Source organism: Lithobates pipiens, unplaced genomic scaffold (genome assembly GCF_037356315.1).
Source record: "Lithobates pipiens isolate NorthernLeopardFrog02 unplaced genomic scaffold, aLitPip1_a1.2 Scaffold_8, whole genome shotgun sequence".
Classification (NCBI taxonomy): Eukaryota; Metazoa; Chordata; class Amphibia; order Anura; family Ranidae; genus Lithobates; species Lithobates pipiens.
Genome location: NW_027507903.1, coordinates 182,367,364 through 182,386,334, shown reverse-complemented (window position 1 = coordinate 182,386,334; position 18,971 = coordinate 182,367,364). Strand labels below are relative to the sequence as shown.

The 18,971-nt window shown below is 37.7% G+C and overlaps 1 protein-coding gene across 2 annotated transcripts in view; it reads right to left on the bottom strand.

Moving 5' to 3' along the window:
* CPNE8 (copine 8) overlaps window positions 1-18,971 on the bottom strand; it is a 349,055-nt gene that overhangs the window by 133,411 nt on the left and 196,673 nt on the right. The window contains exons 5-6 of one of the 2 annotated variants that reach the window (XM_077471338.1): window positions 14,205-14,244; window positions 1,801-1,877 (exon numbers count right to left, since the gene is read on the bottom strand). In XM_077471338.1, coding sequence (XP_077327464.1) covers window positions 1,801-1,877; window positions 14,205-14,244 — 117 coding nt within the window. The remainder of the gene's footprint in view (window positions 1-1,800; window positions 1,878-14,204; window positions 14,245-18,971) is intronic. The other variant, XM_077471339.1, reaches the window with a different exon arrangement.

Here is an 18,971-nt window from a genome sequence, read left to right as displayed (position 1 = left end):
ATCCTCAGGTCTTATATTATCCATACAGGGACTTGAAAAAGTATTCATACCCCTTGAAATTTTGCAAATTTTTTCATGTTACAACCAAAAAAGTAATTTATTGGGATTTTATGTAATAGACCAACACAAAGGGGCACATAATTGGGAAAAGTGGAAGGAAAATGACAAATGGTTTTCAAATTTTCTTACAAATAAATATTTGAAAAGTGTGGCATGCATTTGTATTCAGCCACCTTTACTCTGATACCTCTAACTAAAATCCAGTGGAACCAATTGCCTTCAGAAGTTACCTAATTAGTGATTAGAGTTCAACTGTGTGTAATGTAATCTCAGTATAAATACAGCTGTTCTGTGAAGCCCTCAGAGGTTTGTTAGAGAACCTTAGTGAACAAACAGCACCACAAAGGTCAAGGATCACACCAGACAGGCCAGGGATAAAGCTGTAGAGAAGTTTAAAGCAGGGTTAGGTTATAAAAAAAAATATTCCAAGCTTTGAACATCTCTCGGAGCACTGTTCAATCCATCATCTGAAAATGGAAAGAGTATGGCCCACCTAAGCTGACAGTCTGGGCAAGAAAAACATTAATCAGAGAAGCAGCCAAGGGGGCCATGGTAAATCTGGAGGAGCTGCAGTGATCCACAGATCAAGTGCAAAAAGTGAAAAAGTGAAAAAAGTTCCGTTTGCAGTTTGTGAAAAGCCATGAGGTGGACACAGCAAACACGTGGAAAGCGCTTTGGTCAGATGAGACCAAAATTTTATTTTTTGACCAGAAAGCAAAATGCTATGTGTGTTGGAAAACTAACACTGCACATAACTCTAAACACAGCACCGTGAATCACAGTGGTGGCAGCATCATGTTGTGGGGATACTATTTTTCACCAGGGACAGGGAAGTTGGTCAGAGTTGATGGGAAGATGGATGGATCCAAATACAAGGCAATCTTAGAAGTAAACCTGCCTACAAAAGACTTAAAATTGTGATGGAGGTTCACCTTCCAGCAGGACAACGACCCTAAACATACAGCCAGACCTACAATGGAATGGTTTAGATCAAAGCATATTCATGTGTTAGAATGGCCCAGTTAAAGTCCAGTCCGAAATCCAATTGAGAATCTGTTGCAAGACTTGAAAATTGCTGTTCACAGATGCAATCCATCCAATCTGACAGAGCTTGTGCTATTTTGCATAGAAGAATGGGCAAAAATGTCACTTTCTAAATGTGCAAAGCTGGTAGAGACACACCACAAAAGACTTTCAGCTGTAACTGCAGCGAAAGGGGGTTCTACAAAGTATTGATTGGCTGAAAATAAATGAACGCAACGCAACATTTATTTGTAAAAAAAATTGAAAACCATTGATAATTTTCCTTTTACTTCACAATTATGTGCCATTTTGTGTTGGGCTCAGTGGTGGGCAGCTACACTTTTGCCCTAGTTTTATTATATTATCCTGGATGTGAAGCATTTTACTTATACTTCATATGAAGATATTTAGTGCTTCTTGGTGCTACTATCTGCCTCTACCAAAAGCGCATAATTTCTGAATATCAACCTTCAAAAAGGGATTACTGTAGTAATAATTAGTAATATTTGTCACTAAAGCATTTTGTGAACCTACTACAGGTGCACTTCAATATCTTGAAAAAAAACCTGAAAACTGCATTTGCTTTTTCACCGACCACTAAGCTAATTAAATAAACCATATTCTTTAGTAAAAAGAACACAATCACACATTTAAATACAAATCAATAGCCAAAAGCCTATTTTATGAAAAAAAAGAAAAATAGTATATAATACATACGTTACAGGCTTCTCAAGATGACTTCCTTGAGATCCAACTATTTCACCCAAAGTACAAAACATCTGACCAAGAAAATCCTGGAGAAAATTAAGGAGATTAACATCAGTAGGGTACACAATTTACACTTCACGCACTACCTAGGCCATTTCAGTAAATTCCAATATTGTTTAGAATATTTCACTCTGCAGAAAGAGTATGTCACATGACTTAAATATGTACATATTCAGTCCTTGTTTGGTAAATTGATAATTAAATTAATTTGCTGGGATATAAGTACAGAGTTTACTTTATAGGGCATTAGTATAGTTATGTTATAGCCAACTAAGCTGTATTTTTATTCAATTTTTCTTTAACATTAAATTTTCTAGATCATATTCAATGCATCATCAGAGCCACTTGTAACACTACATAATATGATGGGCTTTTTTTCTTCTAATGCATTTTACATTTTTATTAATGCTATTTAAGAGAAGGAAGGTTCTGTTAGCACACATAACTAAGAGAAATCTATTTTAAATACAGTATGGGCTGATCCTTTTAGTGATACACACACACACATACTAAACTTGTTTTTACTCAAATCTCTAATTCCATGAACCAAACATTTGGAAAAAAGTCTGGATATTCCAAACCCATATTAAAGTAATAGTAAAGGCTCCTTTTTTAATATATGTATAGGCAGGGAGGTTATACAGAAGTCAATTTACCAATCAACTTCTTTACAACCGCCCTGTTGGATTTTCTCCGCTTGATCAGCACTGCCGGCTATAGCCGGAAGCATTAATTAGTATATTCTGAGGCTGATTGAACAAAAAAACTGACTCATTTATGATCAGCTTTAGTGAGTGTTTTTGTAATAAAAATAAATACCACAAACAATTAATACCTGTAGTACATTTATTCAAACTCCCCTAAATCCTACAAATCCTATTAAATAAACCCTTCCGATGTTTTAAGATAAACAACAAACATAAAAGTCATCTCATTGATCTGTGCTTTGGTCCAAAAAGGTAACATTTTAGGACTGTGACATTTTTTTAATTGGGTAAATCAGTTGCCAAGATGGTACACTTGAGTTGAAATTTTAATTAACAAATTAATCATAAAGCATGATAATATACTGAATGTAAACACATAAAAGTAAATAAAAAGTAAATAAACTAAATAAAATGTTGTAAATAAACTAAATATCATTTTCAGCATTCAAAGAAAAATAAGAGGGTGCCAACCAGTTGTAAACATATCAAGGCAGTCACCCCTTTAAGTGCAGACATATATATATAAAATATATAACTAAATATAAACACTCGCCTTGTGTGAATAGAAAATGAACAATGAACAATAAACAATCAAATATTCAAGATACTCAAATATAGTGCAATTCTATACTTCTCCAGTAGACACATCTCCTACTGGTTGGATAGCGTGAACTGAACATTCTCTAACATCATTCACACTGCTCACCTCTATGTATGCTGCCTTATTTCACTGTTATTCTCAGCCAGCCAAATTTCTTTGGTTGGTCCCTCTTACTGCTGTGCCTCCCCGATCCATTTTATTGGCCCGTTGACTGACTCATGTTCTATTGCATTTTGTTTTTCCTAACCATGGCACCCTGTGGTGCACCATATGCTTTTTAGTGCTCTGTTGGCAGTTTTACATGTGTTGTTGTAGGGCTCCTAAGAACACCCTCTTAACGTTTTATTTTTGTTTTGGGAAAAAGCCTGCTTGTGTCTATGTCGGGATGGGTGGGGGGTTTGGAGATCTAAGGTTTTTGTACTTTTATACTGCTACTGTGTTGCTAAACCTGCTTTACCATACTGTCTAGCCTTTTGCAATATAATATACTTATATTTGGTATGCACATAGCTCTCTGACCATCCCATATTTTACATTTAGACTGTTATAACTCTTAACATATTATGGAATGTCTGAGGCCTCAATTCCTTGGTATTTGGTAAAAATAAAAGGTTCAAGTTTCAGATTAAACTTCTGCAGGGGACACACCTTACTGGTAATGTCCCTGAAACATCCATCTATATTCCACATATTTCATGTAACCTACTCTATATACTCTAGAGGAGTTTTGATTCTGATCACTAGAGCTGTGACAGTACAGATTGAGGTAGTGGTCTCTGACCCTGAGGAATCTCATTGTTCTTTTAAAACATCTTGACACCCATTATACCCTGGTGAATGTTTATATGCTGCTTCCGTTTGACCCAAACCATCTATTGTCCTGCACTACCATATTGGGACCATTCTCATTGCTGGGGACTTTAATAATGTGCTTTTCATAGACCCTGATAGAATGAGGGGTTATGATACTGTGACCACCTCTTTGAAGGACTGGGAGGAAAGCTATGGCTGGGTGGAGGTGTGGAAATACTGTGAACGGCAGGAGTACCAATAAGACCCAAAAGAAATGACTGTATTCCATTCAACATATCTTTGAACAGGGTGATAGAAATGGCAGACTGTTGGCTTTTTTGGCCAAGCCGTTCCATGGACCCTTTACCACTCCCAGAATTTTAGATGGAACTGGGTGCCTGCAGGAGTCCACTAATCGCATCATGGATGCATTTCTGCAGTTTTATAATGATCTGTATAGCTCTCAGGCACACTTTATCAGAGAGGCTCTACAGGGATATCTACATACTATAACTTTCCTGTCCCTTTTGGCACAGGACAAAGAATATTTAGATGGCCCAATAACTCTTGATGAGCTTGAATGTACATTGAGGCAATTTTTCCAAGCATAAAATGCCAGCAGGCACTAATGGTACACCTATTGAGTGTTACCTGGAACATAAGGATTATGTGCTTCTATGCTTATTGTCTCTATAAAAGTATATTTTGGAGGTACGATCCCTGTACCCCAATGCCCAATCCAAATAAGTACCTGAACTACAGTAAGTCCTTTTACCCGATTTCTCTGATCTATACAGATCTCAAGATTCTCTCCAAACTCTTAAGCCATGTACACATGATTGGACTTTGACGGGAAATGTTGGACGATAGGCTGTTGGCAGTAAATCCAACCGCGTGTATGCGGCTTGCTGCTTATCGTACAATTATCAAACTTTCCGCCAACAAATGTTGGCTAGCAGGTTTTCAAATTTTCCATGGACAAATGTGTGTTGTCCAATTTTTCGAGCGTGTGTACACGAGTCCGTCGGACAATCGTCCAAAGTACAAACATGCATGCTCGGAAGCAAGGACGAGACAGAAGCCTCGGTCAGGCGGTCTTGGAAACTATCGCTCATAATGGAGAATTAACATTTGTGACATGCCAAATTATAAAATCTTGAAATGCAGTGCACAATTCTCTTCTTCTTTAATGGGATAATAATGAATCTGCTTTGCTGGTGCTTCTGATGGAGTTATTGCTAATGAATTTTCAAAGGCTTTTTTTTTCTAGTGATATCAAGAATAATATTAATATGCTTTTTTTATTTTTATTTGGGCAAGTTATCACAACACCATTATCCCGTAGTTTTTAAAATCAAAGATACAACTATGTTGGTGTCCCTTGTCAATTTTACATTGTATTTTTTTAAATGTAACTGCCTACTCCCAAACTGTAATTTGAAGAAAAACACATAAAATTAGACATGCTATCTGCCAATAGAACTTAACCGAAAAGCGTATTCTATGCATCCAAAAATATACAAAATATACCAAATCAAATCATTATTCAACCAAAAAAATAATGTCAAAGCAATAACTCCAAGGCCAATAATAAATAACACGTTATCTTCTCCAATTCTGCAACATGGCTGGCTGACGAATGGCTATTCAGTAACCAACTGAAAAGTGCAAACTGAAAAGCACGAAATTAAAATCGCAAAATGAAAAGCACAAAATTAAAAGCATGAATCAACACTCACTAGACTTCTACTAACATGAGATTAGAAGAAGGAGCCCAAAGGGTGATGATAAAGAGCTGAAAAACAATGTAGTACGTCACTACGTTCATATTTGTTGGCTAACAATTGTGTGGTTGTGTGTATGCAAGACAAGTTTGGACCAACACCCTTCGGACAAAAGTCCATGGTTTTGTTGGCCAACAATTCAATCATGTGTATGAGGCTTTAGCATCCCGATTGAATTCAATTGTGTCTAAGCTAATTAAATCTGACCAAACTGGTTTCATACCAAGTAGATTTACTTATATAAATTGCGGACATTTACTATCTTGCAGGATCTCAGGATCTCAGTTCCTCTGATATCGCCAGAGTGCTCTTATCACTGGACACGCAAAATGCATTTGACTTGAATGGTCCTACCTGTTCCAATTCTTGCAGAAATTTGGTTTTGGTGAAACCTTTATCTCCTGTATTAGAATTCTATATACTAGCCCGCAGGCTCATGTAAGGGTAAATGGCTGCATATCTGCTCCCTATACTATCCAAAGGAACACCAGGAAGGGGTGTCCTCTGTCGCCCGTACTATTTTCCCTAATAATTGCACCACTAGCAGAACTCCTCAGGGTTTCCCCTCTCTTTAAAGGCATTATAAATGGTACTTTAGAAGAGCGAATATCTTTGTATGCAGACAACATGTTACTGTATCTTTCTGAATCTGCCCATGGTGTTCCAGCTGTTTTAGACATTGTTCAACAGTTTGGGTATTATTCTGGGTTTAAAGTCAATTGGACAAAATCCTGCATATTTTCGATGGATGTAGACCTACCCCCTAAGCTTACCAGAATCCTGCCCATTAAAGGTTACACAGAAGAATTGTGCTTGACATTTCTGACCTCTGATTTGGGTTTCTCACACAATATATTATTTCCATGGTGTTTCATAGTATAACAAAGAATATTATCTTAAAACAGGAAATCACTAAAAAGAGGATGAAGTAGCAGTGTGAATTACTTTTAAAGGCATGCTTTTATTTTCCAGAGAGAGAATCAGTTTTCTTGCATATAGGAAAAAGGTATGCTTCTCGGAGTTCCTAGTACAGTATACTGCGGTATTTAATGTATTTCTACACAAATGAAGGTCATACAAATGTATTTAATTGTATTTGCCATAATTGTTGCCAATGAATGGCTCAAGGCCATTTGTAAATACATTAACACATATAACAAAATAGAAACAATACACTTATAATGAGTCTAATATTGTAGTTATTAGACACACTATAATTGTATTTAAAATACATTTCCAGTAAAAAAAAAAAAAAATAACAATTAAAAGCAATATGAGTAATGCTGGCTGTAAAAAAAATAGGCAGTACCATTCATGTATACATAACACCAAAATAATTTCCTAATCCTAGATTTCACCAATAAAATATCTGTACATTACACCCATACAATGGGAAACACAATTAGGTAATAAATCGTGATTGTTTACACCAGACAACCTTTTCTGGTACAACATGGTTATTTTATCTAAAATATGTTCAAACAGGTCAAAGACACAGAAAAAATAATCTACTGGCAATATTCCAAGGCTGAAGTGATTGGAGGAGACAACGCCGAGATGAAGCTTTTGTGGTGTCACACGACGGGGAAAGGTTAACTCTATCTAACCAAAGGGGTTTTCATACTTGATTTTTATCTAATTCAATGCTACAACTGGATACTTCTACCCAGCCAGAAAAGAGATATATCTAATGACAGCATAGTCCATATTACTGAGGATTATGGTGAAATGATGTCCATGCCTGTCCCCTCCATTTCTTCTGAGCAAAGAGCAAGGTTAAATGTCAGCTGTAGTTGAAACTTATAACAAACTACTTGTACCACAATGTGAACTTATAAAAGTAATAAAACAGAAATGTGTATAAAAGAAGCACACCAAACGAAATAAAACCAGATTTAAATGTCATCATGAAAAAAAATTAAAACAAAATTCTGCTATTCATTCATTTAAAAGCACAGCATATGATGTCAGGAATCATGCTAACGTCTTATAATAATTATAGGATCCTATTTTATACTTCTAAATTGGTATCTGAAATTATTATAATTACACATTAATAATTAAGAACATTCAATACTGTATAATTGGCTTCCATTGTTTCTTGCTAGATACATGTTCTTCTTGAGATAATGCTTAGTGCATTGTGCATGAGCACTGCTCTTATAATATGACAATAGAGATATCCATCTTACTAAACTTGTTGGCAGTTGGATAATATAGCAGATATCATACATGTTAGTTATTCAAAATACTTTCTCTGCAAGTAATGATCTGTAACCCATGGTGATAATAACAGCAGAAAGACACACGGAAATCATTATTTTTAATCAACACTTGTTAATCAAAAGAATTAACCCTGAGCCTAGGTTCTGACTAGTGCGATCTCAGACATCGCATGTGATTCACACAAGCACCACAGATGCCGATCACATGTGATGTCTGTGCGATGCGAGTTCAGCCATACAGTTGTATGCTGAACTCGCATTAGATCCGTAGAAAAAAAAGTGCAGGGACTTTTTTCCTCTGCACTGAAATTGAATTGCATGGGTGTTCTCAGTTCTCACCTATGTGATCCGATTCCTGTGTAAGTTCACAGTTCACACTGTGATCTGTGAACCGATCTGGGGGTGTTATTAACAATGTATTGACACCTGCATCGGTTCCCGGAGGGCAGTGTGAACTGCCTGCGGGAGAGATGCAATGTGGGAATCGGTGCTGTAATCGCTCTGGAAATACAACAGAAGCCCTCACTAGATCCTGGAACACCACATCCCATCAATTTGGTACTAAATGCGTATTTGCAAATGAAGGATTATTGTCAAGTGACAGTCCTATCCGAACCATAGTTGTGCTACTTAGCAGCCTTTGTGTCCTCTCCTGGGTGTTTTCAAACAACCACCCCCATCCTGTTGCTATCAGTTAACAAATGGGTGATTGGTTTGTAGGACATGAAAAGTTGGGCAGCCCTGCCATTCGTCCAGACCTGCTGCACCTCCCACCCTTTACCCTGCTGTGTAAAGTGTAACATGGAAGAGGGAGTTTGCTGTAAAGGGTTCTGAGGGCACTGATATGAAGGGAGGGCTGTGATGTTAAAGGGAATCCTATTATGAGAATGGGGGGTTGTGATGTGAAGGCGACTCTGATGTAAGGGGGGCATGATGTAATGGGGGTATAATGATGTGAAGAGAGGACTATGATGTAAGGGGGAGGTGACTGATGGAAAAAGAATATTGTGATGCAAAAAAAGAAGGAGTGTCAAGAGACTGTCATTTTTAGGGAACGGTGTGTTGTAAGGGGGTATGTGATGTGGGGGAGGGTTGGGGGGCTGTGATATTTTAAATAGGATGGGCTGTTATGTGAAGGGAAGACTGTGGACACTGATGTAAATGAGGAACTGTGATGTGAAGGGATATGTGTTGTAAAGGGGGGGGGGGGCACTGATGTAAAGGAGGGCATGATGAAAATGGGGACAATGATGTAAAGAGGGGACTGTGATGTAAACCATGTAAGGGGGGGGCTGATCTATAGGGGAAGATCAAGTAATTAGATTAGGAGGGGCCAGGCGCTACCTGTAGTGTCTCAGTACACAAATATGTTTAAAAGCATACATATATAACCCCACATACAACACCATCAACTAAAAAGATTGCCACTAAAAAATTACCAATAAAAAATAGGGGGTAAAACCCCTCACCCAGCTATAAATAATTGAAAGAAAGGAGTGGACAGAGCAACTAAACACGGTGTTATGACTGTGCCCCACAGATGTATGGTAAATGCAGTACACAATAAGGTAATAAATGCCTAGAGGATGAGTAAATGTGTCACACACATGTAAACCACTGTTATCAACCTATATATCTACGTCCTCAGTTCACAGATAACGAATATCACTCAACATCAAATATGTAAATGTGTAAGGTGCAAGCTTATATGTAAGTAGTTGTGTATTTAAACAGAGACTACTAGGTGATATACGGATGTATGGTGAAGGCCATTTATATGATCTATAGGGGAGTCTAATGTGAAGGAGTTACTGAAGACACTGGTTTAAAAGGGTTCTTTGATGTAAATGGGGGGGACTTTGATGTGAAGGGACTATGATGTAAAAGGGGGGCTGTGCTATGAAGAGGAATGTGATGTAAGGGAAGGGTTTAGAGGACTATGATGTTTAAATTGGGAGGACTGTTATGTGAAGGGGGACTGAAGGCACAGATGTAAAAGGGGGGACTGTGATGAGAATGGGTCTTTTATGTAAAGAGGGGGTTGCTGATGTAAAGGGGGATATGATGTAAAGTGGGATATGATGTGAAGGGGACTGTGATATAAAGAAAGGGACAGAGGACACTGATGTGCATTATGTAAAGGGTGGACCTGTGGTATGAAGGGGGGCTGGGATGTAAAGGGAAGGACTGAGGACACTGATGCAAAGGGCGGTACTATGATGTAAATAAAGGGAGGGGCTGTGATGTAAATTATGTAAGGGGGAGCTGTGCTGTGAAGTGCGTCTGTAATGTGAAGGGGGACATAGAGTCTTTTCTCAACCTAACTATGTAACCAAGTCCATCTAGTTCAACCAACGAATTAATAAAAAAATTAAAAAAATCACACAATTCCATATACAAAAACCTATACCCACAGTTGATCTAGAGGAAGGCAATAAACCCCAGCAAAGCATGATACAATTTGCTACATAAGGGGAAAATTCCTTCCTGATCCCCAAGAGGCAATCGGATATTCCCTTGAACAACCTATGCATAACAAAAAAACATTTCCCAATCCTTGCACAGGTCTTCCTTCACCTTTTTACTTAATATACAACTGGGAATAAAGAGAAAATCTCTCCTGCTGGCGCTGCACTATAAGCAAGTGGTGCCTTAATAAAGGAGGCCACACCTCTGAAACACATTGTCGTGGTAACTGTGATAATTCCAACTCCTCTCCGTCCCTCTTTTGCTTCCCGATGGTATGGCTGGACCGGGTGCATGCGAACTCGCATCGGCACGCCGAGGACCATTATTTTCAGCCACAGATGACAGGAGGCTCGACTGAAAGCCCTGGATCTTACAGCTGCCATGGAGAAGAGGTGCAAAGGGTTGAGACATGCTGGTTTTATCTGGAATTATGTATTGTACGTGCAATTCTTGGTGACAGTTTTTCTATCATATTAATAAACTGCATCACACTACGGCGGCTGTGTGCTCTCTTCTTTTTGTTTTGTCAACTTTACCTATAAATATTAGTACCCAGTTATATTATGTACATTTAGGAAAGAATCCAGGCCTTTTTTAAAGTATTCTACTGAGCTGACCAGAGCCACCTCTGGAGGGAGTCTATTCCACAATTTCACAGCTCTTACTGTGAAGAAACTTTTTCATTTCATTTTTGGAGATTAAATCTCTTTTCCTCTAGTTGTAAAGCGTGCCCCCTTGTCCTCTGTGATGACCTTAAAGTGAATAACTCAACACCAAGTTCACTATATGGACCCCTTATGTATTTGTACATGTTGACAATATCCCCCCTTAATCTCCTCTTCTCAAGGGAGAATAAATTAAGTTCCTCTAATCCTTCCTCATAGCTGAGTTCCTCCATGCCTCTTATCAGTTTGGTTGCCCTTCTCTGCACTTTCTCCAGTTCCCCGATATCCTTTTGAGAACTGGTGCCCAAAAGTGAACTGCATATTCCAGATAAGATCTTACTAATGATTTGTAGAAGGGCAAAATGAACTCTCTCTCTGGAGTCTATACCTCTCCTAATACAAGAAAGCACTTGCTTTGGAAACCAAAGCTTGGCATTGCATGTGATTTAATTTGATCAAGTGTCTCCGGTTTTATGTTAGATGGATTTTTGTGACTACAGATCCCTAGTGATAGAGGCATCACAGAAAGTGAAAAAGGCCTAAAGGTTCCTAAATCTTCATTATGTGTTCTGTTCAAATATACACACAGCATCCCTCCACCAAAGATGGATCCCCTATTTGGAGAACACATAATATAGTAATGTAAAAATAGGAATAGCCAAACATTGGTATACACTGAGGAAAACAAGCATATTATGTTAATGCATCTAAAATAAATATGGTGTTATTTTTTTATAAAAGCCATAACATAACATTTTAACATTTAAAAATAAGTTTTTTTTTGTTTTTTTAAACTATTAGGCTTCAGCAATTTTTTAATGAGACTATGAAGAAGACCACTAGCCATACATAGGAGCTTGATCTACAGGACATGAGAGCAAACAGTCTTCAATCTAACAGAGCAATATGGCTTTGCCAAACTTGAAATTTATTACCATATACAGCAACAGTATGAACACCGAAAGGATTGTTATTCTCAGTGTTAATAACATTTTTGAATTATCTGTCAGCACTAACTCAAAGATCAACATATTTTTAGTACTTGCTTTTGGTCAGCGAACACTACTATAAGCCTGAGGGTAAGCTTAAACAGAATAAAAATGGTTGAGGCCACTAACACTTTCTGAATGCCAATGCATTTGCCAATTCCCTTGGGCAAACCAAACATGTCACCATAATTGCCTTCTTTGTCAAAAGGCATACCAGGGCTCGTCTCTGTGAATTTTAGGTGTATCAGTTGCTAGATATCAAAATAATTGCATTTTCATTGTAGCCAAGTATAGTAATTTTTTATTTTGAAAAATGTAATTTTCACATGCTGCAAGATATAAAAAACAAACTTAAGAAAACAAAAAGGCAAATATGATTTGTAATATTGTTATTTTATTTGGAAACTTTCGCTTAGGGCAGTGATCAAACATTTTAAAATGTAGATCTTATGTGTGGCTCTTAATATCATTAAAGGGGGACCTCACAATATTTAGTGAGAGTAATGCAATAAAAAGCTGTCAGACTGAGGACCCACAGAAGGTGATGGTTAAAAACTATAGGCATGCTGCAACAGATAGTCTGAGACTATGGACTATGTACTATGTACTCCGTCCAATTCTGGTCACCAGTCCTCAGAAAGGATGTGCTGGAACTGTCCAAAGAAGGGCAACAAAACTAATGAGGGGGCTGGAGGATCTCAATTATGAGGAACGACTGCAAGCACTACATTTATTCCCATTGGAGAAATTACGCTTGATAGGAGATCTGATAGCTATTTACAAATATCTCAATGGCCATCCCAGCATAGTAAACAAACTATTCAGTCTCAAGGAGCGTAAGAGGACACAGGGCCACACAATAAGATTGGAGGAGAAGCGGTTTAACCTTAAACTGTGAAGGGGGTTCTTCACTGTCAGGGCAATTAGGATGTGGAACTCTCTTCCACAATTGGTGGTGGCAGTGGGGAGTATGGATATTTTTAAGAGACTCTTGGATGTACATCTTAAAGATCACAACATACAGGGATATGGGAAATAATTATAGACACTGACACACGTACACCTGCACAGGCTGAACTGGATGGAATAAATGCCTTTATTTATCCCTACCTACTATGTAATTATGGGAATGTTACAAGGTAGTTGGGCACATGAGACAGTCATAGATGAGGGAAAGGCTAAATGAATTTGCCAGAGATCTCTGCTATTACCATTCCTTTACAAATTAATGCACCACATTTGTGTTTCCTACAGCCTCCCTAAATTTACTGGCACAGTATTTGACTTAGCAAAATCCATTATAAATTATCATAGGAAAAAAACAGCATAAAAAAAGAAAGTAGGTGGAAAGCGCAGAAAAAGGAGGACCATGAGAAAAAAATAAACTAAAGCATTTAACTACCAGAATCCAGTCTTCATAATGTTTTCCTTCATTGGCTTGAGTAAGCATCAAACAATGACTACAATCTAAAGGGCCCCAAGGGCCACACAATAAAAGCCAAAGGTATGCATGTAGTCGCAGTGCTGCAGGTAGGGCACCAGGTGCCTGGGGTGACTTTTGCCTTTTTGTTGATGAAGTCATCAAGAAATGTATATATTCTCTAATTGAAACTATGCAAATCCTGTATCTGTAGAATCGAGAATATCTATACTATTATTACAGGTATTTGTATAAGTTGGAACGTTTACAAAACTAACAAAAACATATTTGAACTCCACGGAGAAGTATATTTTCTAAACCTAACCAACTAACTAATATATGTAACTCTACAGCATTTCTAGAAGGCAAGACAAGAAGATGGTGATAATGAAGTCAGCGATCAAACAATATTCATTTGAAAGTATGAGCAGCAATATGGGTTTTTTTCCTAGGCATCTACTGTATATGTTCAAATGAATTTCATACTATGTTTGAAGCATCCAACACAATTTTTTTTATTGTTTATTGATGCCAGTGGTTATTGCTGCCAATAAAATAGATTTGCTTCAAATCTCAGTTTTATATAGATTTAAAAAAAGAAAGAAACCCAAATGAAAAACTAATTTTTTTCTGTTCACATGAGCCCCAAAATGTTAAGCACATTACTCTATAAAATGAAGGACCATGACATTTCAACTTACATGTTTTGCTAAATTGGGACTTTTGCAGTCAACATCGTATCTGAAATAAAACACAAAAATAAAGGAAAGTCCAGTTATTTAAATTGTAATAACACTAATACTACCAAGAATAATAATACAATCAAAGTACACAAATGAGACATGCAACTTCTGACAGTCTCTCTTGAAAATTGTTTTTTTGTTAATGTACGGTAATCAGATTAGCTAGAAAAATCCATAGTTCTTTGTAACCAGTTCCCATATCCCTATCAGTGTTTAGACTGTAATTTGACCGATTCTCCCAATATACATTTGAGTAGACATACTGGTTTTAAACAGAAGTTTTGCTAGCACATGATTGGTTAATGGATACATTTTATGATCTCAGTGAACATTCACTTTGCAAAACGAACAGTCTTTATTGCTCTAGTAAATTAACTGCTATACTGTATATCAGTTGCATATTCGCATACACACTCATGACCCTATTCACAGATGCATGTACATTCTCTATGCAGGGTGTAAATTTCTGCTATGAGGATTATGAAGGTTCTATAATAAAAATATTTATAATATTCAAGGTGTTCTTGTTCTTCAGTCCCCAAAAAATGGGAAATCAAGATTCCTACATAACTGGCTGCTAGACGTATCAAAGTTTCTAGATATTGATATTTTTATTTTTTAGCTTTCCTTCACCTAGTTGAGGGGTTTAGTTTTATAGCCAAAAAAATGAGTTAATAAGCCTGAGAAATATTTCAGAACCTGGAATTAGAATGATAGAAAAACAATGCAGATGTGGCAAAATTACCAAAATACACTGATACAGGCAGTCCCTGGGTTACAAACAAGATATGTTTCTATAGGTTTGTTCTATATTTTGTTAAGTGTATGTCCAGCCAAAAAAAGTTTTACATTTTTTGGATAGCATAGGAAAGGGTTAACACCCCTGTAAAAGTTTGTTTTGTTATCTGTGCCCCTGTTCAGAAGATTTCACCTCACTTTCTTTCCCTGTGACGACTGGATTTTTAAAATTTTGAGATGTTGTGGAAACAAGGATTGGTGATAGAGCTTCAGTGGAGACACCTTTTTCCCATGATAACTCTTACAGGAGTGAATTTCCCTTCTTAGGGGTAGATTTCCTCTAATTTCCTGTTGCGTCATTCCATTTGCAAGTATGAGTTGTATGTAAGTCAGATGTTTGAAACTTGTGGACTGCCTGTATATAGAACTGGGGGATTGGGGGAAAGGGCTATTCATCACAAGAACAAAATATGACTTTCTACTGCCAAAAAAGGGAGAAGGTTAACAAGGGCGGACAACTTTAGTTGTATGGAATTCATTCATTATTTGATGAATCTAAAGTATAACATATGTAATGTATAATTGTAGGAACCAAATGGCGGCTTCATGGGGTCAAATTCCCACCAATTACAATGGCACCTTAAAAAAGGGTAGTATAGCACCACCTTCTTACCCTCTGTCCTATACAACAGACCCCAGAAGTCCACATGCTATGCATGATAAGACGGGTGCAATCTGACCTGAGCTGCTGCTTTGTTTACATTTTGGGGCTTCTTTTTCCGTACTTGCTGTGATTACACAATAACATTTCAAAAAGATGAATGGGGCCATCTCTTGAGTATCTCAATCTATAGCAGATGACCCTTACATCACTAAATATTTCTCTGCATGTACAGACAAGCAAGGAGACTGACATTCTGCCTAATACAGTGCCTCTTCTCAAAGTTATTTCAAAGTATGGTGAGTGTAATGCTTTGAACGCAAACACACTTGGCAGGCAATTAAGAGCTATGTTTGGTCAGACTTAAAGTGTAGACGTGCGGTTTGTTTAAAATAAATATTCAGATACATTTTTTTATCTGAATACCCAAATTAAAGTATGAAGAAAATTTACCCAATTCTCCAAATAACAAAACTGAATGCTTCCGAATTTCCCAAATCTGAATTGCAATTTGATTTGAATTTTACATTGCATCCCAGTCAAATTCTAACTGTAAACATATTTCTGAAATCAAAGACTGCGTGTGTTATTAGAGTACCATTTCAAAATAATGCTGTTTTTGTTAAACCAAAGGTGATTTAAAGTGTCATTGTAATCATTTGATAAAGATTTTTCTTTTGTTTGTTCTTTTTGGCACATTCGAATTGAAAAAAAAATCTAAAGTTTTCGATTTGGTACCAATTCACAATTTATCAGTAAATTCAAAGAAAATTTTAAAAAGATATAAAACGAATTCCGAAAACGAATCCTGAATATGAATTTGATGAATCAACCAATTTTAACAAAACTAAATAATTAGATTAGCAAATCGAAACAAAACTAAACAAATGTTTTCGTCATGTACATGTCTACTAAAGTTCAACTATAGTCAAAATGTAAAATCAGGCGATCTTGAAGCTCCTAATTGTCTGCCACGCAGACAACCTACTTCATAGCTGAACCAAATACCACCATGGACAGCTTATCAACTGCAGCGGAATGCAATCCTCCAGAAACCCCTAGAGATCAACCAGATCTAGGGACTCCAGTATTACAAGCCACAATGGGATTTATACTACAGATTGTGGGGGTGAGCTTATTCCTACTACAATGTCACCAACTGCCTGGACACATACTTGACAGGGCATATACACTCTGACAATTTACATGGTTGGTTCCTTGGGACTGAACCTCCACTGATATTCCTCACCTTCCATGGACAGCTCCCCCAAGCCCACCCCCCCTTACTTACTTGGCTCGCCCCCCCCTTACTTACTTGGCGTCGCTTTCAATCTAGCGCTGTTTCCATCTGCAGCAGCACTTGTCTTCCCTCCCTCTGTTTCACAGGCACAGAAAAAGCAGCGGGAGCCATTTGCTCCTGCTGCTGCCAGTTACATCCTGTGAGTGTGGGGCAGTGCTGAACTGCACTGTGCGCGTCTGTCTATAGATGCCACACAGCCAGGTTCGGGAGTGAGCCCACATTAGTAACCACATAGCAAGTGGCTTGTAATGGGGGCATTTAGAGAAGAAGATACGAGAAGTGGACACAAATGAGTACCCCAGAAGGAAGAGAAGGTTCTCTGAGCAACCACTTTTTTCCTCTCATTGGATTAAAATACATCATGAGTTCAGGCAATCCAGAGACATAATATTTGTTCAAGAAACCCATCATAATTAAAAGCTGTTTGTAATAGTAAGGTACGTGGTGATAATGTTAGATTAGGTCAAGTAATTTTTGTATTTTATATCAAGCGCAAAAACCTTTCTAAAACAAAAAATATATATTTTTAAGCTTCAAGATAGCATCCACTGCTACGAAAAGACTGGGATTCAATAATATTATATAATAATATTATATACTATGATTCCCTCACAAGACAGAAGGGCTGCTCAAGAAAAAGAGAAACCAGCAGAAATTGAGCCCCTGTCCCACAAAAGGATAAAAAAAAAAAGGGTGTCGTCAAAGAAAATTATGAAAACCTGGTTCCCCATAAGGACCATCAGCAGTCAAAGTTGTAGCCCGGTGGAGTGTCATGGGCTAGTGGAGTTGGTGTACTCTGAGGTTGTCGTGAGAAGCAACTACTTCACTGTGCATGTGTTCTCTGTAGATGCCACCCTGATAAAAGTTAGCTTGCCTGTCATTTTTTTCAGGCAGACTTGATAGGAACCTCCATCCACCCCAATAGACCAGAGTAAACAGACTTGTGTCCCATTTACCCCCGCCTACCTCCAATCCAATCTAGTCTGCTAAAAAAGAAAAAAAAAATGGAGGGAAGGGATTATTCCCCCACTATCAAAGCAGATCGGATTAAAGGACAGTTGGGTGTAAATGGACAGCGAAAACCGCTTACATCCGACCGCCTATAAAGTAAAGCAGGCTTGGTCGGCAGAAACTGAGCAGGCATGAACTGGTTATCCTCCGCTCTGCTCTGATCAGCGAGTGATCAGCGGACAGATCTCCTGCTCATCTAAAAGGAGCCTGCTACGTGTGAAAAGGGTCTTAATTTAACAGATGTTAATAATGCTGACCATGATGAAATGTGCCATCCATTGTTGAACCATAGTGAGCTGGTTGCCACACAAAGGTAAATTTGATATAATATCTCTTTGCATTGGGTGACCAATGCAAAGAGATAGGTGATAAAGGTATAAACCGCAAAGGTAAAATAGTAATAGTAATATATATATACACACACACACACACACACACACACACACACACACACACACACACAGTGCTTAGAAAAAGTATTCATACCCCTTGACATTTTCCACATTATGTTTTGTTACAACCAAAAACACATTTATTTTATTGGGATTTTATGCTATAGACCAGTGATGGCGAACCTTGGCACACCAGATGTTTTGTAACTACATTTCCCATGATGCTCTACTACACTGCAGAGTGCCAGAGCATCATGGGAAATGTAGTCCCAAAACATCTGGGGTGCCAAGGTTCGCCATCACTGCTATAGACCAACACAAAGTGGCATGTAATTGTGAAGTGGGAGGAAAATGATAAATGGTTTTCAATTTTTTTTACCCTCCCCAGAGTCAATACTTTATAGAACCACCATTTTTTACCCCCCCCCCCCCCCGAGTCAATACTTTGTAGAACCACCATTCGCTGCAATTACAGCTCAAAATCTTTTTTTGTTTTTTTGGGTATCTACCAGCTTTGTACATCTAGGAGAGTGACATTTTTGCCCATTCTTCCTTTCAAAATCACTCAAGCTATTTCAAATTGGATGAACAGCAATTTTCAAGTCTTGCCACAGATTCCCAAT